Source organism: Erpetoichthys calabaricus, chromosome 11 (assembly GCF_900747795.2).
Source record: "Erpetoichthys calabaricus chromosome 11, fErpCal1.3, whole genome shotgun sequence".
Taxonomy (NCBI): domain Eukaryota; kingdom Metazoa; phylum Chordata; class Cladistia; order Polypteriformes; family Polypteridae; genus Erpetoichthys; species Erpetoichthys calabaricus.
In genome coordinates, this window is record NC_041404.2 from 29,184,649 (window position 1) to 29,210,428 (window position 25,780).

The window sequence follows — 25,780 nt, forward strand, 5'->3', positions numbered from 1 at the left end:
CAGCCGGGATAATAGATGCTAACCTTGTCCAAGTCGATTTGCTTACAAGGGAAGGAGAAAGTGAAACCCAAAGGTAGCTTCTTGTCCTTGATATTTCTTGAGTCTAGAAATTGAGCCAAGCAGTCTGCAATGTGGTTGAAGAGCTGCGAAAAGAAAGTGACAAATTATTTCAAATTAATACAATCCAAGACTTACTTCATGTGGAAACAAACTCTGGACAATTTTAGGAGCTTGACCACCACACGCTAGAGCTTTGTGTGTTTATTGAGCGCTCGTGATCATTTCATCCAAATACATAAACCAATACACTAATCAGATTGAGTCTGCAGTGATTACATTTTATTAAATATATGGGACCAGACTGAATGACATGCTTAAGAAAACGTGTAACACTTCAACTGTGATGTGAAAAGTTTAATGTTATGAGGTTAATTTTTCCATATAAAGCTAAATGTTTCCTCTGACTGGAGAACTGAAACAGACAGCAGCCAATGGTGGAGAATCCCAGGTTGCAAGTTCCTTAAACCTTCTGAATGTGATCTTACCTGAATGCAATGGCCTTCATTGCCATGTCACAAGTCACCAGACATATTGCACTCAGGCACGTAAAGAAGGTTCACCTAGTTGGGATGAGAGCAGCATGGTACAAAGCCTCTGCATGAAGCAGACACTTGTTGCTTTTTCTGAAACAATCTCACTTTATTCTTCCAAGTGGATAAAGAATTGCAGCATTTACTTGCAATAGGGATTGTTGAAGCTACCATTTGTGGCACCAAACATTCCCACTTTGCTTTGTTCATATGCTTTTCTGGTTGGAGGTTTGGATTGAGTCATACTTTGCATGGAGATAGTCAGGCTGGGTCATAACACAATTACCTTTGCACAGCTCTGCTATGTCACACTACCGGCATATAAGACAACCCTTAATACAGTCACCAAACCACTTTTAAACCCTCTTAATTCAATTCAGTGTCAGATGCCATGCACTAATACGTAGTGCAGTTACCTTCTGAATGAGGCTTACTACTTGCAAACAAATAAAGGAAAATGATCAAATATCATAGTGGAGTTTCACTAGTGTATATATCATGAGCAGGATGGTTGCACAGATTCAAAATCTTCCTTGGACATTGAAAGTGTGATCACATTATGTTGTCTGGTTTGGTTCAGCAACAGCCTGCTCTGAAAATAAATGATTATATTTTGTGAGGTCCGCAGAGAAAATAATTGTCAAAAGGACCACCACAGACTCATGTCACCTAGGTCATCACTTGATCCAAAATATAAATGCTCTAGGTCCCTCTGGTAAACACTTTTACAGAACATTAGAACATTACAACAATATAGATGAGAACAGACCATTCAGCCCAACAAAGCTTGCCAGTCCTATCCACTTAATTCTTCTAAAATAACATTGTCTAGTCAATTAGGTCAATTAAAACTAAAACTAATGGATGCCTAAACTGTTTTTTTCCCCAAAGCCATAACCCTTGTAAATCAGTTATTTAGCCTGTTTTCCTTGCTTATTTGCATGTTCTTTCATATATGAAGGTGTTGGCATGTGTGTGTGAGTGTGCGTTTGCATAAACTATACAGACACTTGCTTTTATTTGCACATCATTTGTACATCTCCTTTATAGCTGAAGTATTCTGCAACTGTTTAAAATCTTGTTTAATTTATGTCACATACGGTATACTATACATATTGTTGTGTTGTATTATAAGTAGCTCCAAAGCTACCACATTAAATTCCTGTACATTAAGTACTGGAAAATATGTAATTTCTTTTCTGATTCTGACAAGCAGTTCCATACTTCGGATCAAAGATGACTCACTGAGAATGGAATAAACAACAAAGGAAACATGTACCTCCTCGCCTGTGCCCTCCATGATTTCCTGAGGAATTGCACAGATTTCACTTTCCAGCTTCACAGTACTTTTACCATCTGCATTCACTTTAACAAGAAGAACTCGGAAGTTTGTACCACCCAGATCTAGTGCCAGAAAATCTCCTGTCTCTGTGGGTACACACAAGAAGAAATACATGAACATTATTGCATATAGCACTCGGAACTGAGAATTAGGAGAACTGACATTTTACTGCTTTTAGCACAGAGCTAATTTCTTAAGCAAACTGGTACGATAGATAGATAACCTGAAAATTGCTCCCGGGGCATTGTACAATGGCTGACTCTGCTCTCTGAATCCCAAAGGTCATGCGAAAAGACAGTTTCCCTTTGGGAGTTAATAAAGTACATCATCATCATTATGATACTAAAGAAACATTGCCCCTATACCCATGTATTTGCTGTAACAGGTTGTAGTGAAGACAGACACAATGAGAAGAGACACTACACAGTCTGATGACTGCAGGCCGAAAAAGCACCAATAGCATATTTACCACACCATTGTCAAATGAGCAGGTGGCTAAGGTTACTCTTTGCCAGCACATCACAGGGATAAATGGGCAATATTAGTCATGATAAATCCCAATTTTCTATCCTTTTTATTTCTCTCATTGTCTCCAGTGAGTGGAGAGTCAGATATCATTATTATTATTTTCTTTCTACTTTCCCTGCTAAGGGTCATAGTAGCCAATTGCTTTGCTGGGCTCAGCCATTTTTCTCCTTCTCAAACTATTTTCTCCAGACCTTCTTGGGTAATACTCTGAAATTCCTACGACAATCAAGAAATATAATCTTTGTGGCATGTCTTGGACCCATAGGAAACACTCAGTCGGCATCCTAACTAATCCCTAAACCACCTCAACTGACTCTTCAATTCAAAGGAGCAGTTGCTCTACTCTGAGGTCCTCCCATGTTTCCTCTTGGGTATTTTGACTTAGTTCATCTTTTGCATTTTTTGGTATGAATTTGCACTCAATTTGGGGATTTTCTTCATCATGTATTTTGTTAGTGACATTAATGATTCATGTGATGATTGTGTTTTATGATTTTTTTGGATAATTTTCACTACCATTTTGAGCCTCTATTGTTAAGGATATGTTCTCTGAAGTTATGAATCTTTCTTTGCTATTACTTTGATTAATGATATCTGGCTTAATACCTTTGCTCTTGTTTTTTCAACTCTGATTCTTGCATTGCATTCTGTTTTTTGGTGGCTGTAACTTCACCTCCTGGTATTTGACCTGTTTCTGTCTTTTGGCCACTTCTTTTCTCTTGGTTAGTTACCTTTTAAAATCCTTTATGCTTTACTGCAAAGCACAACATTTCCAAGCACCTCCCATTAACAGAAAGTGAGCCCAGCAAGCAATCTAGGAACCTCACTTCAGTATTGTACTTACAATCTCATCTTGCAAGTCATTACCCAGAGCTTGTGACCATAGGTGAGGATATTGATGCAGACAACATGTAAATCAACAATCCAAATGCTTTAAACATTCAGATGAGTAAGTCTGACACGATCTTCTTCATAATAAAAACACAAAATGTGATTGTTATCATCAGCATATTTTTGTTGGATAGCATTTGTCTAATGGATGAATTTCTGTCAGGCGTGTCATTTGGTCAAATTTGATTTTGTATTTTATTGTGCATCTTTTATTTTTAATTCTGTATTATTTCCTTGGTCGTCTTGCAGTGTCCTAACTATCGAAGATTTAAGATTTCATGGTGATGACTTTTTTTCCAAAATGATAAGATTGTCAGCTCTGCTGATCTTTTTGTAAATGACAGTTTATGTCTTTTGATACCTCCTTAGCATACTTATTTTAAAAAACGTTTCCCAACAGTGCCAATACATTTTGCTTATTAATTTCCTTGTATTGCCATCATGTTTTACATTTTTGCAGTCTTGTTTGAATATTCTTGTGCCTTTTTTAAGCCCATTGTGCTTTTTTTTCTCTTTAGGAGCTAGTCAGTAGTTGACCAGCACTCACATATGTTCACATTAAGGTGAATGAAACAACCTTGTGAATTCATTCTTAAGACCTTCACTTGAGACCCATATTTTATAGGTGAGTGAGATAGCCTAACAGGATGAAATCTCTTTTTTTGCTTGTCCCCTTGTTGCTGCAATAGTTCTTGGCACCTCGGCTGCATATTTGGCTTTATATAAAACCTGTGTGTTGTGTGTCTTTTGGTTGTGACAGGAAGATACTTCTGAGATGCTGACCCAGATAAAGCAGGCGCAGAAAATCTATGGATTTAACCTTTAATGCTGTCACATTTTATTGAGGAGTTGACATATTCAAAATTATGTGAAATAATTTTTTTCTTAAATAAAAATCAGTAATTAAAGCACTTTAATTAAAATATCAGATTATGGAGCAAGAAGTGAAAAAGTTTCTTCAAAAAAGTAGAGGGAGAGAATGCTGCTAACCAAACATTTAGTACAAATGCAGACATACCTGAACACAGTTCAAATTTCAGTTCAAATTTATTTTCACAAGTTAAATTTAAGCTGTGTTAAACAGCTGTGTTTATATTATTTTATTAAGAGCTAAATACTAACTAGGAGATGGAACTAAATTCTAAAGGGAGATAAACTGATTGATAGGCTATCACCCAGTTCTCGGCACAATTGTTCTAATGTTGCTATAATTGTGTTCTAGTCACAGTCAATAATCCTGCAGAGATCAGAGCCAAAATATCATATAAACTGTGTGTCAAAACCAGAATACAAAACAGATATCACAGTCTCCAAACTTGATCTAGAAGAGCCATTTGTAAACTATTTGCTTTGAAAATTTAATAGAGCACTTGTTTAACTAGGAAATATGTGCCTCCATCTTTAATAGGGGGAGTAAGATGATGCACACTGTTGCATGGCCACTGTAACGATTGGCATTGCAAACCAGTAAACAACATGGTTGCAGCTTTGGAAAATGGCAACTAACCTTAAAATTACTAAACAATGGGAAAGACCTGTAGACTCTGTACATCACATTACAATGTGAATCAGACACATTAGTTCCTTCAGTGAAACAATTCAAAACAGAAATTGTCATCAAAAGAAATGAGAACAGCACAGAAAGGTAACTTAGTTGACCTTTATGTGTCTTGTGAATATTACTCACTTACACAGAGGCAACTGATATGTTTTTATTTGGGTTGGTCCTAGGCCATATGAGTGACTTGGACTTTACAGCCTAGGTTGTTTCTTAGCCAACAACAAAGCTCCAATTTCATGAATACTTTCATACCTGTGCCATCTGGTGTGTGTCTCACATAGGTGGGCAGCATCTTCACTGTTGCACTATCATGTGTTTTCTTCTTAAGTCCTTTTTCCATTTCTTTTAAGAGACGCTCTGAGACCGAGTTCAGATCTTGTGTGGACAACTTGAAAGGATTCAAACATTCTTTGACCTTCTGGAGAATGGGAAAAAAACAAACAAGAATGCATAGAAACACAGAATAAAAGTGTTAACAAGTGTAATTATGTACAGGAAAGTAAATAATATGTTCAAAAATTAAATTGAATCACTTTTGAGGTGAGGGCTGGCCCTTTTGGCATCTGCAACACAATTCTAGAGCTGTAATTAGAGACCCAAGGCATCCATGAACCTGGTGTAGACCTTAAAACTTTAATTGTGTGAGGTTGCCCCTGTTAGAAACTGTGTGTAACACCCCTCTTAAGGAGCCAGGAGAAGAGCACTGGCCTCATTTCCCCAAAATGGACAACATGGCCTCCGTTTCCCATATTTAGAATAACGTGCTGTGGCATAGTTTCACTTGTTTTGTTGTTAGAGGGTCAGTCATTTCTACACGTGCTAGGCTATGCACCCTCTGTGATGAATCTATCCTTATACTAGTTCATATCAATTCTAAACTTATTGCACTTGTTTTTCTGGTTGTTTATCATTTTTACTTTTGTGATACCATCTTGTTTTTTGGCTTTGATGTGGTTGCAGAATTTTATGTTTTGCTTCCATGGCCTCAGCAATATTATTTATTTGGTGCCGGACGTGACACAGAGATATGACAGGCAAATACTGTAGAACATTTAAAAAAAAACTCCTAAAAACCCATTTTTTAATTTAGCTTTTTCATAGCTATATTATAGTTCTGCTTCTAATAGATTAAATATATAAGGAAACATCATGTACTTCATGGATTTATAATTATTATTAATCTCTACTTTTCTCCTCTTTCTTTTCCATTTTTTTCTGTAATGGTGTTTTGTACCAACGCCACCTGATCAAAATACTGTGCAGTCGTCTCTGACTGGCAAGACCCATTTAAGTAGTAATAGGACACTACTTAAGAACATTTAAGTGTGTATTCATTTGTTCTCATTTACTATTTTTGGTATCATAATTCTTCATTAACTTTCGGCTGCTCCAGTTTAGGGGTCATCACAGCGGATACTCCGTTCATCTATCCCTGCCTTTTACATCTTTTTCTGCCACGCGGACTGCCTTCATATCCTCCTTCACCACATTCATAAACCTCTTCTTTGGCCTTCCTCTTTTCCTCTTGCCTGGCAGTTCCATCCTTAACATTCTTTTCCCGATGTACCCCTCATTTCTCTTCTGCACATGCCCAAGCCATTTCAATCTAGCCTCTCTCACTCAGTCACCAAACTGTCGTACTTGTGTTGTCCTTTTAATAAACTCATTCCAAATCCTCTCTGCCCTTGTTACTCTGAGAGAAAATCATAGTATTTTTAACTCTGTCTTTTCCACCCCTGCCTCCTGCCTTTTCGTCAGTGCCACTGCCTCCAAACCATACAGCATAGCTGGTCTCACTACCATTTTATGGACCTTCCCTTTCACTCTTGCAGATATTCTTCTATCACAAATCACTCTTTCTCACCCAGTCCACCCTGCCTGCACTCTCTTCTTCACCTCTCTGCTGCATTTTGCTTTACTTTGGACTATTGAACTCAAGTATTTAAATTTGTCTACCTCCACTACCTCTTCTCCCTGCAGTCCCACCCTTCCACCATCTTCCATCTCATTTATGTACATGTGATCCATCTTACTCTTACTGATTCTCATTCTCCTTCTCTCTAGTCCACCTCTTCAGGTACACCTCAACCTGCTATCCACTCTCACTACTGATCACAATGTCATCTGCGAACATTATAGTCCACGGGGAATCCAGTTTGACAGCATCTGTCAACTTACCCATCACCACTGCAAAGAGGAAAAGGCTCCAAGCCGATCCTTGATATATGTAATCCCACTCTCACCTTGAACTAGGCTGTCATTCCTATTGCACCCTTGCTGAAGTCACACTGTACTCATAAATATCCTGCACCACCCTCACATACTTTATTCATGCTTCTTCTTATTTCTGATTTGTATTTCTTTTCTTGCAACTTTTTCTTTGACATTTTCTAAAGAATTTTGAACTACTGTACATTCTTTAATGAAAATGTGCTACAGAAATAAATGTTGAACATTGCATATACTGTACTTTTGACCATGTAACATTGAGTTTGAAGAAAAGGAGATCTCAAGATACTGAACTGTTTAAAACAAGAATAAAGACTTATTTATATTCACTTGCATTCCGTGACCTTCAGTAATACTGATGGTTTCCTCATTGTGATTATGTAACATTACTTCTATTTATTTTATTTATGTTCATTTATTTTATTTCAATTTATGTTATTCATGTTAATTGTATGTTTTTCTTTAATTCTATTATTGTAAAGAACTTTGGCCACAGCATTCCGATGTTGTTTTAAATGTGCTATATAAATAAAGTTGACATTGACGTTGACATTGTCTTTTATATTTATTTAGTGTTACTGTAGAAAATGAGCAGTCCATCCACTTGTTCCTCCATGTATCCATCCATGAAACCAAATCTTAGCAGGCACATGTGTCTACTGGTAAAATAAAGCGCAACAAAATATTTGCTTGGGCTGCCTTTTTGTTTTTTGAAAGATGCACCTGGAAATTGTTGCAGTCAGGACTAACAAACCATCCCACTTTCCCCAGGCTGGGATGGCGGATGACTTACAAAGCAGGATTTGGAAACAGGCCTGACTAGTCTCCTAGTTCCTGCCACTGAAAAAAAACCCTCAGTGTGATAGTATAACCATCTTGGCAACAACCTGATAACTATTTACATTTAAACTTGCTGTCTCCTCCAGGCTATAGCCACATATCTAAACCCAGGTTAACAGGAAAAGGAGGTGGCCTGGCTGTGGTTTATAGATCTACCTTGACAATGAAGGAACTCTCCTTTTTTAAAGTCACATCTTTTGAATATATTGCTGTTAAAATGGTTTCCTCCCCTGCTGTACTGCTGTTGTTAGTTTATCGCCGTCCCAAATCTGTGGTGAACTTTCTGTCTGAATTATTGAACTTCTCACTGTAATCTCATCTCTTTGCCCTGCTGTAATTTTACTTGGTGATTTTAATATTTATGTTGATATCAACTGTTCTCTTACAGCTGAATTTATCTCAACTTTGGATTGTTTTGACTTGACACAGCATGTGGATTTCCCCACTCATACTCAGGGTCATATTCTTGACTTGCTTTGTTCAAATGGCTTGAATAACGTCTCTGTCTCCGGTTCAGTCTCTGGTATTTCTGATCATAAGATTATTGCATGTAACTTTAGCATTATTACCACTACATCTGTCAAGAAAAAGTCTGTCTCCTATCGCAACATTAGGCCTGTTAATTCTGATTTGTTTGCTGTTCCCCTTCTGTCTTCGTCTCTTTCTGAATTGCATAGTCTTCCCTCTCCTGAAAACATGGTTTCCCTTTATAACAGCTGTGTATCTTGCCTGAAGAAGGGGCCTGAGTTGCCTCAAAAGCTTGCATATTGTAATCTTTTTAGATAGCAAATAAAAGGTGTCATTTTGCTTGGCTTTTCCCAACTGTTAGATAACTTTGCTCCCTTAAGGACTAGGCATGTTCCAGCCTCCTGCTCTTGTCCCTGGTACACAGGTGAGCTCAGAGCTATGAAAGCCACTAGCCAGCGTCTTGAACAGCTTTATAAGAAAATGGGCCTCATAGTTCATTCACAGCTTTACACTGAGCACATACTTAAATATAAGGATGCCCTTAACACTGCTCGCTCCAACTATTATTCCTCTGTCATAAATGGTGCTAAGTCTAGGCCTAGAACTCTTTTTAGAACTGTTAATAAACTCCTCTAACCCCCTCCTCTAGCATGCCCCAATACAGCTGAACAGTGTCAGGTATTTTTTTACATTTCTTTAATACCAAAATTGATCAAATCTATCACAGTTTCCCCTCCACACCACAGTCACTCACTCATTCTGATCTGCCATCTCCATCATTAAGACTCGCTTGTTTCTCACCTGTTGACTCTCTTGCCATCTCTGAACTTATTAATAAGTCTAATGCCTCCTCCTGTCTGCTTGATCCTGCCCCCACTTCTCTGCTTAAGACATGCTCATCCATAATTAATATTCCTATTGCCTCATTGGTAAATGCAAGTTTCAGTTCAGGTTCTGTCCCTACTGCCCTCAAAATTTCTGCAGTTACCCCAATCCTTAAAAAACCTGACCTGGATCCTTCTTCTCTCTCCAGTTACAGGTCTATCTCTAATCTTCCTTTTTTGGCTAAGGTGATGGAACGCGTGGTTGCTACACAATTCCATACTTTTCTTGTAGATAATACACTCTATGAGCCTTTTCAGTCTGGCTTTCGTACACAACACAGCACTGAGACAGCTCTTCTCTGTGTAGTCAATGATCTTCTCCGGTCTGCAGATTGCAGTTCTCTTAATATCCTCCTCCTTCTTGAATTAAGTGCAGCATTTGACACTGTTAACCATGAAATCCTCCTGTCACATCTCTCTGCTGTAGGCATCTCTGGCTTAGCCCTTCAATGGCTCACATCTTATCTTTCTAATAGGCAACAGTTTGTCACACTCGGCCGATATAAATCCACCACCTCACCTGTGTCGCATGGTGTCCCTCAGGGTTCAGTCCTTGGGCCATTACTTTTTCTACTTTATATCCTTCCTTTGGGTCAGATTATTCGCAGACATGGCCTTAACTTCCACTGTTATGCAGACGATATACAGTTATATCTTAGTACAGACTCCCCTACAGATTCACCTCCCAGCACACTCACGGAATGCATCACTGATCTTAAACTATGGATGGAAAATAACTTTCTCAAACTTAATGCCAATAAAACAGAAGTATTACTGGTAGGTCCAAAATCCCAACTTTCTAAGGCATCCAATTTCTCTATTTCTGTTGATGGTACACTTGTCAAACCTGCTCCTGTTGTCAGAAATCTTGGTGTTTTGTTTGATTCATCACTTAACTTTGAGTTACACATTAAGTCTCTTTCCAAAATTTCATTCTATCATCTCTGTAACATTGCCCGCCTCCGTCCATTTCTGTCATTGTCTGATGCTCAAACTCTGGTTCATTGTTTCATAATGTCTCGTATTGATTACTGTAATTCCCTCTTCATTAGTCTCCCTGCAAAATCTATACAGAAGCTACAATATATTGAGTACTCTGCAGCTAGAGTCCTCACCCACACAAAGCGTTTTGCTCACATCTCCTCTGTTCTCTCCCAGCTTCACTGGTTACCGGTTCCATCAAGGATTAAATTCAAGATTCTGTTTCTCACCTTCAAAGCCCTACATAACCTTGCCCCCATCTACCTCACTCAGCTACTAGCTCCTTGCACTCCTTGTCGCTCTCTCAGGTCCTCGAGGAGTAATCTCCTTACTGTCCCACGCACCAGACTCTTCACCTTGGGAGGCAGGTCCTTCAGTGCTATAGCACCTCAACTCTGGAACTCTCTTCAATGCCGCAGGAATTTGCTGTAGCCTTCCTTAGATCTGTGCCTAGACATTATCCCATCTCTGTGCTCTGCATCAGTTCTTTCGACCTCATGGCTTGGTTTTTGCTCAGCTGTGCAACCTTATATAGACAGGTGTGTGCCATTATCAGTCATGTCCAGTCAATTGAATCAACCACAAGTGGATTTCAAACAAGGTCTAGTAATAACTCAACGATGAGCAATGAAATGCGATAAAACTGAACCAAATATCAAGTGTCATAACAAAGTGTTTAAGTACTTATGTCAGGGTGATGTTTCCTTTTTTATTTTTGTATTTTCAAAAATATCTAAAATCCTGTTTTTACTTTGTCATTTGGGGTATTGAGTGTTGCTTGGTGAACAGAAATATGAATTTGAACAATTTTTGCACAAGACTGTATCATAATAAAATGTGAAAAAAGTGAAGGGGTCTAAATACTCTCTGAATCCACTGTATTTCGTGAAGTTGAGAATTACACATTTCTGTCAACTTGAAAGAAAAAGTGTGAAATTCATTAGCCTCCTGAACTCTAAAATATTTGCATTAATTTTATTGACATATCCATCAGATTGTCATGGAGGTGCAGCGGGTGGTGTTACCACCTCATGGGTCCTGTGCTCTTTGTCTGAATTCCATGTCAAGGTGTTGTCTTTGTGAAGTCTGCATGTTTCCCTAGTGTCTGTGGTGTGTTTGCCTCCTACATCCTCAAAGTTCTGATAGGGTGATGGTAATGCCAAACCGGTTTGAGTGTCAGTGGCCCCTATGATGGATTGACAGTCTGTCCAGTTCTGTTACCAGGATAGGCTCTAGTCCCTCCAGCTATGAACTTGAACTAGAATAAGCAGGTATGAGAAATGATATGTTGTGTGATTATGAAATCATTGAATGCAACAGTTCACACTTGAGAAACCTCTGAGTCTACAGTGGCCGACACTCGACACATTACATTTTTTGACAACTGGCACACACATTGCTCAATACAGGGTCCACCTTTTCAAAACTCCTCACCCAGTAAACAAAACATTCAGTTTGTGTGCAGAAAGTCATAGATCACTATTCATTCCTACTCTACAAAATGTTGTTGATGATCATAAATTCTAAAATACATCTCATTCAAACTCCTTCACAAAAAACACTGAATATCCATAAAGCATTTGAAAACGCCAACCCTCTGTTTTTAAAATTTATCAATTTAATTTCAAAAGAACATTGAGTTCTACATGAATTTACAAAATACAAAAATACTCCACAATCAAACCACCATAGTAAATTTTGAAAATACAAACGAAATATGGTAAAACAAATATAAAAGCAGATCAACTTCAGCTAATAAGAATTTCAGCCATTGACCTTCCTGGGTTACTCCTACTGTAGCCATGTGTGTTGTTTTAGCTTTCTTTATCTTCTTTACAATCAACATTCCATATAAGCAAGTCACATTTTACAAAACTAGGTTCAAATCAAGTCATGAGAAAGTGAACAAGGACGTTGTTCAGCTGATTTTAACCCACAAAAATGGACTTGTCAGAGACAGACAAGTGGGTGACAGAGGAAGAAGAACACCAAGGGCAGAGAGAGAGGTGTACACAAGCATGGTGAAAGGTAGAGAAAAGGTCAAAAACTGTACTCTCAGATGAGATTAGGGCAACAGTGATTGATCGTATTTTAAATCACAGTTAACCCAAGAGAGAGGCTGGTCTGCGACTATAGCCAAATCTATCATGCTCCATAGTTGCATCCATAGTAAGAATTTTCCGCATACCAACAGGTTAGTTGTGTTTTCTACAGGAGCTTATGACTGAACATCAATCACGATGCCTACCATAGTATGTTTTCGTGTTTCTGCTTTAATGTAGGACCCAATAACTACCACCCACTGAAGGAAGAGGAAATATTTTCACTGCTGAAGAGAATGTGTCTATGTTGGTATAGTGATTGGCAACAATGCCACAATACTACGAGAAATTCATAACAGACTATTGGTAGAGAACACTACAAAATGTACACATAACAACTCAAAAGTCTATCTATGATACTACTATGATAAATCAGTTGTACAATGTCCCCATTGAAAGAATTTCTGAATATGTAAAAGAACTGAGATGTCAAGATGTTCAGGTAAGATGTCCATAACATAACAATACTGATTTGAACAACTAAGGAATAATGTGACTGTAGGTAATTGTCTTGTGTGTTATGTTTTGTTTTTTTCTGTATTTTAGAGTTATGGAGCTTGAAACCAGGCAACCATCCCCCACATATGTGTCTTTTTTGGTTAGGCTGGCTTCAACTTGACCAAAACATACTGCTGAGGGAGGAATGTGGTTGGAAGAAGAACAACCATGAATGTTCCTGGTCAGATGAGAGCCAATATCAGAATTTGTATAGCAGTATCTACACAAACCAGTTATTGTGCCATCCAACATTTTCCTGGATGGGCTCTATGCTAGGCTTGCCATAGCTAATCAAATAAGGCAAGAGAGGTAGAATCATCAGTTTTGTCATCATATGTGACAATATGGCATTGCACCGTTCCATTGCTATCATGGATTGGTTAATAGCAGATGCTAAGATGAAGCTACTATTTCTGCCACCTTACTCACCATCCCTTAGTCCCATAGAGGAGTTCTTTGCCTCTTGGAGATGGAAGGTCTATGATCACCATTCACGTGATCATATGTTCCTCTTGAATGCAATGAATGCTGGGTGCTTGGTCATATCTGTAGAAGACTGTGAGGATGGATTGGCCTGGCATGCAAAAAGGTTTTTCCTAGGTGTATGGTAAGAGGGGAAATAAGATGTGATGTGGATGAAAATACAGATCAGAGGACAGGTTTCATTATTTCAGTAGGATTTCACTGTGTTAAATATATCTCTGGTTTATTTTTTGGTTTCCTTTTTCTATTTTTTATATGAGCTTGTATATATATTTTTACAATAATTATAGTACTACATTACTGATTAAAATCTTTGACATTGACTTAGCTTTGGCATTGACTTTGATTAAGGTATAAGAAAGATACTACAAGCATATCATGCTACTTTCTGGAATGCTATTTGTGGTCACTGATTTTTCAGTCATTTTGTTATGAGTGACAAAGTGATTTAGTTACATGACCAGCTTTGCTAATGTTTGAGGTATATGTGAAATATTTTGATGATTTTAGTGCATTATGGTGGCAAAATTAACCGATTTGCTAAGCAGCACGAGGGCAAGAAAAGCATGTAATGAGTTGAAAAAGGTGAATCCTGTATTGGGAAATGCATATAACCAATTGTCAAAAACTAAAGTTGAACCACTTCTTCCAACTTTTAAAGCTTACATGTGGCAGGGGGCGTTCAGATGATAACTAAATGTGTTTAGAAAAATAAAGGAAGTGTAACAAGTAATAAATGCCCTATACAGTAAAATTTAATTTCAGTGAATGTGTCTTCTCTTTTTTCATTCAACATGTTGGACCTTCTGTGTCTACACATGGGTTTAGTCAGTGACGTTTATGGTGGATTACAATAAATGTATGAAACAAGAATTGTGCTATGAAACTTACCATGGATTCTGCTCTGCCTCAGTGAGTGGTGTTGTTAGAGTTTTGCTTGTGAATGTCCAGCGAATGCTTGAATGTGTTACTGTTGTATTGCTTTGTGTTACTGTTTGAATGGTCTATACTGTTTTGCAGCATGTACTTCTTCCTTTGATGGTTTTCATTGCAACACTCACAAATGCAAAGAGTTTTGTAAAATACTTTATTATTTCGCAGTTTTTTTTTAATTATCAAGAGATTGTGGTTACTGTTTCCACCATTGTGATAAAGTACCAGAGAAAAACTGTAGTTGCACATTGGAACAGTCACGTAGTCATGGTGGATGTGGGAGTGTCTTACTCAGAAAATTGCAAGATCAAGTTTCATTTCCTCTTTGGTGATTAAATCCCAGTGACACATTTGGCCGAAGAAGAAGAAGAAAAGGAGAAGAAGAGGGGGAGACGTGTCCAGAGGCAGGAGGAGAGGAAGAAGGTAAAGAGAGTGGAACTGAGGGTAGGAACTTTGAATGTTGGCAGTATGACTGGTAAAGGGACAGAGTTAGCAGATATGATGGAGAGAAGGAAGGTTGATATATTGTGCATTCAAGAGACTAAATGGAAGGGGAGTAAAGCCAGGTGGATCGGAGGTGGATTGAAATTGTTCTATCATGGTGTGGATAGGAGGAGAAATGGGGTAGGAGTTATTCTGAAGGAACAGTATGTCAAAAGTGTTTTGAAGGTGAAAAGAGTGTCAGACAGAGTGATGATTATGAAGTTGGAAATTGGAGGTGTGATGATGAATGTTGTTAGTGCATATGCTCCGCACGTTGGGTGTGCAATGGATGAGAAAGAAGATTTTTGGAGTGAGTTGGATGAAGTGATGAACAGTGTACTCAAGGGACAGAAAATGGTGATTGGAGCAGATTTCAATGGACATGTTGGTGAAGGGAACAGAGGAGACGAGGAGGTGATGGGTAGGTATGGTGTCAAGGAGAGGAATGAAGAAGGTCAGGGGATAGTGGATTTTGCCAAAAGGATGGACATGGCTGTGGTGAATACGTATTTTAAGAAGAGGGAGGAACATAGGGTTACGTACAAGAGTGGAGGAAGATGCACACAGGTAGATTACATCCTATGCAGAAGAGCTGATCTGAAGGAGATTGAAGACTGCAAAGTGGTGGCAGGGGAAAGTGTTAGTTGAGCAGTATAGGATGGTGGTCTTTAGGATGACGTTGGAGATCAAGAAGAGGAAGAGAGTGAGGGCAGAGCCAAGGATCAAATGGTGGAAGTTGAAAAAGGAGGACTGCAAGGTTGAGGTTAGGGGGAAGGTAAGACAGACACTGGGTGGTAGTGAAGAATTACCAGACAGTTGGGAAACTACATCAGATGTAGTAAGGGTGACAGCAAGAAGGGTGCTTGGTGTGACATCTGGAAAGAGGAAGGAAGAAAAGGAAACCTGGTGGTGGAATGGGGAAGTACAGGAGAGTATACAGAGGAAGAGGATGGCAAAGAAGAAGTGGGGTAGTCAGAGAGATGCAGAAAGTAGACAACAGTACAAAGAGATAAGGCACAAGGTGAAGAGAGAGGTGGCAAAGGCTAAAGAAAAGTTGTATGATGAGTTATATGAGAGGTTGGACACTAAGGCTGTGAAAGATGTGCAGCAGGTTAGGGTAATAAAGGATAAAAATGAAAACGTACTCACAAGTGAGGAGAGTTTGTTGAGCAGATGGAAACAGTACTTTGAGAGGCTGATGAATGAAGAGAATGAGAGAGAGAAGAAGTTGGATGATGTGGAGAAAGTGAATCATGAAGTGACCACTATGAAGAGGATGAAAAATGGAAAAGCTGTTGGTCCAGGTGACATACCTGTGGAAGCATGGAGGTGTTTAGGAGAGATGGCATTGGAGTTTTTAACCAGATTGTTTAATGGAATCTTGGAAAGTGAGATAATGTCTGAGGAGTGGAGAAGAAGTGTACTGGTGCAGATATTTAAGAATAAGGGGGATGTGCAGGACTGTAGTAACGACAGGGGGATAAAATTGATGAGCCACAGCATCAAGTTATGGGAAAGAGTAGTGGAAGCTAGGTTAAGAAGGGAGGTGATGATTAGTGAGGAGCAGTATGGATTCATGCCAAGAAAGAGCACCACAGATGAAATGTTTGCTCTGAGGGTGTTGATGGAGAAGTTTAGAGAAAGCCAGAAGGAGTTGCATTGCGTCTTTATGGACCTGGAGAAAGCATATCACAGCGTGCCTCGAGAGGAGTTGTGATATTGTATGAGGAAGTTGGGAGTGGCAGTCTTATTTGCAATGGTGATGGACAGGTTGACAGATGAGATTAGACAGGAGTCCCAGTGGACTATGATGTTTACTGATGGCATTGTGATCTGTAGCAATAGTAGGGAGCAGGTTGAGGAGACCCTGAAGAGGTGGAGATATGCTCTAGAGAGGAGAGGAATGAAGGTCAGTAGGAACAAAACAGAATACGTGTGTGTAAATGAAGGGGAGGTCAGTGGAATGGTGAGGATGCAAGAAGTAGAATTGGCAAAGGTGGATGAGTTTAAATACTTGGGATCAACAGTACAGAGTAACGGGTATTGTGGAAGAGAGGTGAAAGAGAGAGTTCAGGCAGGGTGGAATGGGTGGAGAAGGGTGTCAGGAGTGATTTGTGACAGATGGGTATCAACAAGAGTGAAAAGGAAGGTCTACAGGAAGGTAGTGAGACCAGCTATGTTATATGGGTTGGAGACGGTGGCACTGACGAGAAAGCAGGAGACAGAGCTGGAGGTAGCAGAGTTAAAGATGCTAAGATTTGCACTGGGTGTGACAAGGATGGACTGGATTAGAAATGAGGACATTAGAGGGTCAGCTCAAGTTGGACAGTTGGGAGACAAAGTCAGAGTGGCGAGATTGCGCTGGTTTGGACGTGTGCAGAGAAGAGATGCTGGGTATATTGGGAGAAGGATGCTAAGGATAGAGCTGCCAGGGAAGAGGAAAATAGGAAGGCCTAAGCGAAGGTTTATGGATGTGGTGAGAGAGGACATGCAGGTGATGGGTGTGACAGAGCAAGATGCAGAGGACAGAAAGATATGGAAGAAGATGATCCGCTGTGGCGACCCCTAATGGGAGCAGCCGAAAGAAGAAAAAGAAGAAGAAGACACACAGTGACATGACACTGCCTCAGCATTTCATTATCAATGAAACAAAGAACTTACAGTATATTGAATGGACTGAAAACCTGTTTGTTCTTTATTATTGCCTTTCTTTTGTAATTTTTAACAAATTCTTAATAAATCTTTTAACATTAAATAAATCTTCTTTTGTTTGGAGGTTGAAGGTCAGAGGTTTCGACAGCTTTCCTTCCTCCCTTTTTGATTTTTCTTTACTTGAAAGCCTTATCCCCATCATTGGGTCTGTACAGGCCATAAGCCTTCAGCTTTTGTTAGGGCATGGCTACTGTGGATTGGTGAGGCCTACACTTTTGCCTCAGAACTGTGTGGAACTGCAGGTCTAACTTATATTTTTGAGACCTTTCTCTTTTATAAACTGAATGAGCAGGTGGAAATCACAACACCAAAGAATCACTTAATAACAATTTGTTTTTAGAATATCCACAAACTTGGATGGCTTGAATATCGTTGCATCTATGATGTCACACTTACAGGGCCATAACTCCTGACAAAGAACCATCGCATCTTTGTAACAGGTACTCAAAATAGCAGCGCACACTAAAAAAACAAAATGGTGTCAAAGTAAATTCAAAATATAGTGATAAAATAAGTTTCAAAACAAAACAAAAGTGAAGCTAAATTTTACATGGTATAAATGTCTCAAAAATAAAAATGAAAGTCCACAAAGAAAAATGTATTAACCCCAAGAAACATTTAACAAAGTGCAGACATCCATAATAGTATTTAGGACTCATTGAGTTGCAATGTATTAATTTAAATGGGGTCCTTAAAATAATATAATATTATAAAAAGAATTGTAACTGAGGAGCTGAGGTGTGGGGCGTAACTACTAGATGAAAAAGAGAAGAGATTCATGAAACGAGTCGTGTAAAACAAAGTTCAGGTCAAAGTGTCATCCTCGGCCAGCACAACTCCTCCTGTGCTAGGAGTCAGCATTGCCTGAAAGAGTGTCACTTAATACTGAGCCAGATCATAAAGACCAATTAAAGGGAAGTTAATTTTTGAAAAACTTCATTCTTTTTTGTAACTTATCACAGTAGGGAAAGGTCGAACTTTACCTGACTCCTGGAGCTTGGCTCACATGGGTCCCCAGCCGGGATTTCGTTAATAGGTGGCATTTGAACGTCTGAAAGAAACATAGTTACAAGAAAGAATGTCACCTATGGACATCTGGGAAACAGACATGAATCCAACCCACTAAGCCCCCTTAGGTAATGGTGCCAACACTTTGGACTTATCCATAAACAATTTCTCCAAGAAACTCTCAAGTAGGGGTCTGGTGTGTTCAAATCATGGCCCTCTACAAGAACCACACAATCTAACTAATCAGATAGTTACAGGAGCCCCATAATGGAGTTATATGGATACAAATGTCCCTGTGCTGCTCTACCCTTAGTGTTTTTTCCCAATCTTCTGGATGTAGCAGGGACTCAGGTCTTGACCTGTTGCCCTGATTATTTTGATATAATCTCTTTCACTTACCCGATTATTTGCTAGTTTACTTTTTGTTGAATAAGTAATGAGAAAGTAAAACCTTTTTGGTGTCGCTTGTCACCTGATGAGAAGTTTATATGGCTTGAGCACTTGGTGAGAGCTACAAGATTGTTAGCTATATCCGGATATGTAAAATAATTAAAAGAGGGTGTACCTACTTTTTCTCCCCGTGTCTGCGTGGGTTTCCTCCGGGTACTCCAGTTTCCTTCCACAGTCCAAAGACATGCAGGTTAAGTACATTGGCGATCCTAATTTGTCCCTAGTGTGTGCTTGGTGTGTGGGTGTGTGTGTGTGTGTGTGCCCTGCGGTGAGCTGGCGCCCTGCCCGGGGTTTGTTTCCTGCCTTGCGCCCTATGTTGGCTGGGATTGGCTCCAGCAGACCCTCGTGACCCTGTAGTTAGGATATAGTGGGTTGGATAATGGATGGATGGATGGATGGACATACTTTAACTTGGGCTGCACTAAATGAAGGTGCACTATTCAGTGTCATCGGTTCTTTATGATGTGACTTGTGGCTACCATGTGATGCTTTTGTGGAAAACAGAACAAAGAATAAGAACTAAAGCAGTGGCATAGCTGGAGTTTGTGCCACTCGGGGTGGGGTGCTGCTTCAATTTGCCGCCCTCCAACATATCTGAATATGTGAACCTATTTAAATTGAAAATTAAAATGAACACACCAGGCCTCTGCTTGACAGTTTCTTGGAGACAAATTAAGTTCAATTTTGCATAGATTTATTCATATATGGAGAAACAGCAATAATTTTTCATATATAATTATTTATAAGCAACAATTAGACAAGAATATAGTATAGACGCACTGATAAGCTGTGTTCTAATTATTAGTTTTAACCAGAACCAGTGTAGTGTACAAGTGATACTTTAGGTGGGGATGTCTTCTGCACAGATCAAGAACGCAATCGGATTGATGACGAAACGCAATTATAAATTTTTAATAAGTTGTTTATCTTCCTAGAAATTATTATCAGTGTAATGTTTATATTACACTAATATTTTTGTTATTGCCTCATAAATTTCAACTGCTGCCGTCACAGAAGGACAGTCTGAAAATTATTTTTGAAGCAATTGTGGATAAAAATCAGAGATTTTTACTTTTTTCATTCATGAGTGATATTTTTCCAAACCCTGCTGCTTACAGACGAATTGTACTGAGCCTTTTGGCCAATAATGCCGCCCCCAAAAATGTGCCACCCGGGGCGGACTGCCACCTCCACCCTCTCCTAGCTACGCCACGGAGCTAAAGTCTTCAGAAAGTCGAGTGTTTTAGGATTGGGTAGACAGTATTATCCCAGTGGGAAATTTGTTGACATTTACAGTTGCATATAAAAGAATCCCATCTTCTTGACAGTCATCATAATTGTCTGCATGACAAAATATTTGTACACATTTATCCATTCAGAAGGCATACTCACTTTTGATAAAATCATCTGCATGTAACAGTTAAACTAACCTGCATGTGTTTGACACAAGAAAGGAAGCTGAAGTACCCGTACCCATAGTTAAATATCTATAGAGAATGGTTTATTTTGAGTTCACATTAAAAATACTGAATGAATAAATATGTGTAACACATCTTTTGTCATGCAGAAAATGATGATGACTTTCAAGGGGATTGAATACTTTTGCACGCCACTATAGAGACAACAGTCAGTCAGTCAGTCATTATCCAACCTGCTATATCCTTACAGAGGGTCATGGGGGTCTGCTGGAGCCAATCCCAGCCAACACAGGATGCAAGGCAGGAACAAACCCCAGGCAAAGCGCCAGCCCACCGCAGGGCACACACACACACACCAAGCACAATTTAGGATTGCCAAAGTACCTAACCTGCATGTCTTTGGACTGTGGGAGGAAACCCATGCAGACACGGGGAGAACATGCAAACTCCACACAGGGAGGACCCGGGAAGCGATCCTGGGTCTCCTAACTGCAAGGCAGCAACGCTACCACCGTGCCACTGTGCCACCCTATAGAGAAAACATGTCCTAAATAATATGGAGTATAACCCAGCAACTAGAAGAGGAGGAGGAGGAGGATGGGTGCCTAAAACAGACAGTTCTGAAAGGCAGAGACAAAATCTGGATACCTGTGGGAATATGCAGGCAGAGAGAGGCTGAAGGGCTTCTTTTCATTACTTTAGATAGATAGATAGATAGATAGATAGATAGATAGATAGATAGATAGATAGATAGATAGATAGATAGATAGATAGATAGATAGATAGATAGATAGATAGATACTTTATTAATCCCAATGGGAAATTCACAACACTTTGGTGTTAGTTAAGAAGCACTGTGCAGTTCCCGGGCCTGGGGTCAACTCCCACCATGGTCACTGTCTGCATGGTCATTCTGCATTCATGTGGGTACTTCAGCTTCCTTTCTTGTGTCAAACACATGCAGGTTAGTTTAACTGTTATATTTAGATGATTTTATCAAATGGGGGTATACCTTGTTTTCTTGGGTGGTTCCCGCTAGGATGGTCTCTGGCTCCTTGTGACCATGTAAAGGACATGCAGGTCCAGACTAGGGGGCAAAGGTTTTACAGATTGTGATTTATAAGAGCACAAGAAATGTGTCTAATAAGAGGAAACCATTCAGTCCTGTTTACTTATCTAGTTGCTAAGCTGTCCCAGTCTCATCCCGACACATCTGAAAGGCTGTCAAGGTTTCTGCCTGTATGTCTCGGTAGTTTGTTCTCGTATTCCATAACTCTTTATGTAGAGAATTGCTTCCTGACTTCAGTCCTGAATGCACTTACCCTGATCCAGTGACTGTGTTTGGACAGGTGCTTCTATAATGCATATTAATGACATTGTTTACGTTTGTGAAAAGTGGGGAAAGCAATATAGAATTTAATATAGGCAAGGGTAAAGTGTTATATGCAAGTGGAAGAAATAGCAGTTATCACAATCAGTCATTTCACAACCCCACAGAAGAACACTGCCACCACCATGCCCATTACCCATTTGCAACATTAGGAATGTCTTGCCTGTATTTTTTAAGTCAATTTAATGGCATTGTAATAAAAAGAAGAGCAGTATCAAAAACATAAAAATTTCTAGTCTGGTGATTCCAGTCTTTTGAATGTTAGTGTATATACAGTATGCACACACATATAATGTATATATCATACAGTATCACTACAAAATCAATTCCCTTTGGTCAGTAGTGCTATAAACGGCCATCTACACGTTACTGGTGACTAGGAAACAGTTTAAAACCAATCAGCAAATGAGCCAATGAGATATTCCTTTGATTTATGAGCTGTATTATACATTCAATGTAAATATTGTTATCAGAAAGATTACTTGGTCCAAGCGTACAAACGCTCAGCGGAAGCAGAGTGGCAAATCAAAAGTAAAGACCAGTTGTTCTGCTTCCACTCAAGAGTGAATCACAGTAAAAACAAAATGGGATAAAAGGAGGAAGTTGATTACACAATGAACTTTGTGAAGCTAACGACATTCTAAGCTTTGTTATTTCAGCACAATAATAAAATTGTTGAAGTTAGAGTTGTCAGTAACCGGATACTGAGATTCACTGTATGCCATCTGTGACTTGTGTCTGGTAGTTATACAATTGATCTATTTACCTTAAATACCACAATAAGCAAAATTAGAAATCAATACATTAATACTGGGAATTACGAAACTCATCAACGTCAAACCCCTATTATTTCGTCATTTCAAATATGAGAAACTGAACTCGTGTTTTCAGGAAACTCGTTCAGTGCTTGACGGCTAAGATAAATTAAACACAATCAATTCTTTTATATTGTCCTACTCAATGAACACACTAAAGTTAACTTACCTCACTAAATGCTGGGGACGACACGTTTAATTGGCGATTTTAAACTGGCCCAAAGAGAGGGAGGCCGGAGCGGACCTGCATCCCGTCCAGGGTTTGTTCTCATCTTTCGCCCGATGCTGCTGCTCCGCACCCAGGAATGGATTATTGGATTAAGCCCGTTAGTAAATGGATAGCTATTATGTAATTTAGGAGTACAAGGAGTGAGAAAAGTCGATGACCAAAAAGACATCTCAATCTCCGGTTTTAATCCTATATTCCAAGGACGTTAACTTCATGTTAATTGGCATCCCAAATGTGTGATGAAGTGCAGTGCACCTGATGCAACTGAAACAGGCAGCACTGAGCTGGACGAGCGGGCTACAAAATGGACGGATAGATGAACTGTGAATCAAAATGCAGAAATAACGCATGCACGATGAATACGTCACTTTATCCGTTTAATTCGGGTTAGTCGTGACTTTTTAGTTGATTTACCATGTACATGTGACCTATTGTTTTCTGTATTCGAAGTAATGCAACATTCAAATTCCGTAATAATAATAATAATAATAATAATAATGCTTTTTTCTTCTAAACGCAATTATACAGCCTTTCATCTTACAATTGTATAGCATGCCTTCATATACAGGGAAATTAAAGATATTGTCTATTGATTAAATTATATAGTATTTCCAAAGTATAAAAACAGCTTCTGTAAGTTTAAAATTTAAATATTTCGGTAAGGTTGGACGTTATTTCTTTTTGGATTATCATTTTTTTTTACGTTATCAATCAAAGAATCAATCTGTCTTTATGTACTGGTTCACTCTCCCAGCCTTGCATTATTCTGGGTGCGGACATCCCAAAGCTCGCACACACACACCTGATGACTGCACAATACGCGTAAACCGCAGAACCGAGAGCAAACACGAAGCAAAGACAAACACTGCGATCAGACTGGAAACAAACCCAGGTGTTATGAACTGGGAGGCTGCCAAGGTACTTAGTGCACCACCTTTATATAGCGCCTTTTACACAAATACCTCAATCTTCACTGTAACATTTTAAGTCCTCTGAAAATCGCATTGAAGAATTCAAGCAGCGTTACCTTCACGTTTGGAGAGCTTCGGCGGATGTTGATTGTCTAAATGCTTGTTCCTCTTTGCTGTTGTTAATATATTGTACAGGAGAACCGTCACGATCATCTGACATCATCATATATTTGTAAACGGTCATTGGAAGCTAAGTAACTTAAGAAAATATTACCGGTTTTCAATTTGGTCCAATTCTGGGAACTATGTCACCACTCCAGAGGCCAAAGAAAATCCCCATTGTGTAAGGTTCTTGCAACGTTTAAGAAAGAAGAGGTGTTTCCTTTTACTGGCATTAATTTAGAAATACAGTGCATCCAGAAAGTATTCACAGCGCATCACTTTTTCCACATTTTGTTATGTTACAGCCTTATTCCAAAATGGATTAAATTCATTTTTTTCCTCAGAATTCTACACGTAACACCACATAATGACTTGCAAAAATCTGAGGTAAACTTTTTTCACGTTGTCATTATGGGGTGTTGCGTGTAGAATTCTGAGGGAAAAAATGAATTTAATCCATTTTGGAATAAGGCTGTAACCTCACAAAATGTGGAAACAGTGATGCGCTGTGAATACTTTTCGGATGCGCTGTATATGCCTTTGCTTTCACCGGTTCAAATCATCCCTGATCAATGGTCGAAACGTTTCACCACCCATCCAAATCCATCACAGGGTACACAGGCGTTTTCGCCCGCTCTTGCTGACAAGTTCTCCAATTTGAGGTCTCCACTTTAACAGTACTTGCCAATATGAGCGGCGTTTGGGGGTGGCAAGTGGGGTGACCGCCCCAGGCCCCGCGGTGGGGATCTTTTGAGGTCTGCCTGGTCCGTTCGAGTAGATTTGTCAAGTTATATTCTCCAGATACATTTTGATAAAGTCCGCTTGTTATCTTGAAAACAAAATAGCTGAATACTGTAATGAGAGAACACGGTGTATATTAGCATTATTTATTTTTTTATTAAATTCGCGCGGTTTATAGGTTTATAAAGTCCACACATACCGGACGGTAACAGCGTTTGACGTAACCGGCCCCGCGTGGGGTTGGTCAGCCCTAGGCCCCGCATACCCCTAAGGCATAAATTGGCTTTTCAAAATAATTCAGCTGTTCACGGAGCATGGAAATTTAAATAAAAACGAGTAAATGATCCAGAAGTTAATATAATTAAATATTAGACATGCAGTGTTGCATGGTGGTTAAGGCTTGGGACCTCAAAACCCTGAGAGTTTTAGGGTTTAAATCCCTGACACTGTCCGACCATAAGCAAGTCACTTCACCTGTCTGGGCCACAATTTGACATATTGTAAATTGCTACAATAAAAGCGTCAGCCAAGTAATAATAAAGATAATAATAATGGCGTGTATAATTGATGTGCCTTTTGGAGTGTGCCATACAAGCGCCTTCATGTTCTCGTGTCCCGTCCAGTGCTGGTTCCTGCGCTGATGTTGATGCCCACAGCCTACTACACCAAGTGAGTCAGAAAATAGAAACGAGAGAAAGTGGGTCATCCAAAGGAAGTCCATGCCGACAGCGTCTACAGACAGAGAAGAATTAGGTCCAGTGCTGGGAAATGAATAAATAAAAAAGGAACTAGGTGTTAACAAATTTTGAACAGAAAGAGTAGAAGAATACAACTACATCAGCTAGGGGACGCCCTCGTAACCCCCACGAAGTCATACATTTTACATATACATGTAAATAATTTCTGAAAGCATTTATGTATATTTTGTGCATTTTAGGCTAGAAAAAACAGTAAGAAACAGGTGTGTTGCGACGTGTGATGTTATAAATATTCTAATGGAGCACAGAATGCACTTTACCGGCAGCATCGAAAGACTGCAATCTGCTAGTGCGTCAGTCAGTAAGAAAGTATAAATACTGAAGGGTTTTGCCATTCAGTAAGAAGACCCCGATTTCAACAAGCAACTTTATA

At 39.2% G+C, this 25,780-nt stretch overlaps 1 protein-coding gene across 2 annotated transcripts in view; it reads right to left on the reverse strand.

Moving 5' to 3' along the window:
• The window catches only part of LOC114660278 (hexokinase-2-like), a 48,916-nt gene extending 24,942 nt beyond the window's left edge, over positions 1-23,974 (reverse strand). The window contains exons 1-5 of one of the 2 annotated variants that reach the window (XM_028812877.2): positions 23,863-23,974; positions 18,509-18,576; positions 5,165-5,330; positions 1,870-2,018; positions 24-143 (exon numbers count right to left, since the gene is read on the reverse strand). In XM_028812877.2, coding sequence (XP_028668710.2) covers positions 24-143; positions 1,870-2,018; positions 5,165-5,330; positions 18,509-18,576; positions 23,863-23,959 — 600 coding nt within the window. In that variant the 5' untranslated portion in view covers positions 23,960-23,974. Of the gene's footprint in view, positions 1-23; positions 144-1,869; positions 2,019-5,164; positions 5,331-18,508; positions 18,577-23,797 lie in introns of both variants that reach the window. The other variant, XM_028812876.2, reaches the window with a different exon arrangement.
• Positions 23,975-25,780: the final 1,806 nt, after the last annotated feature.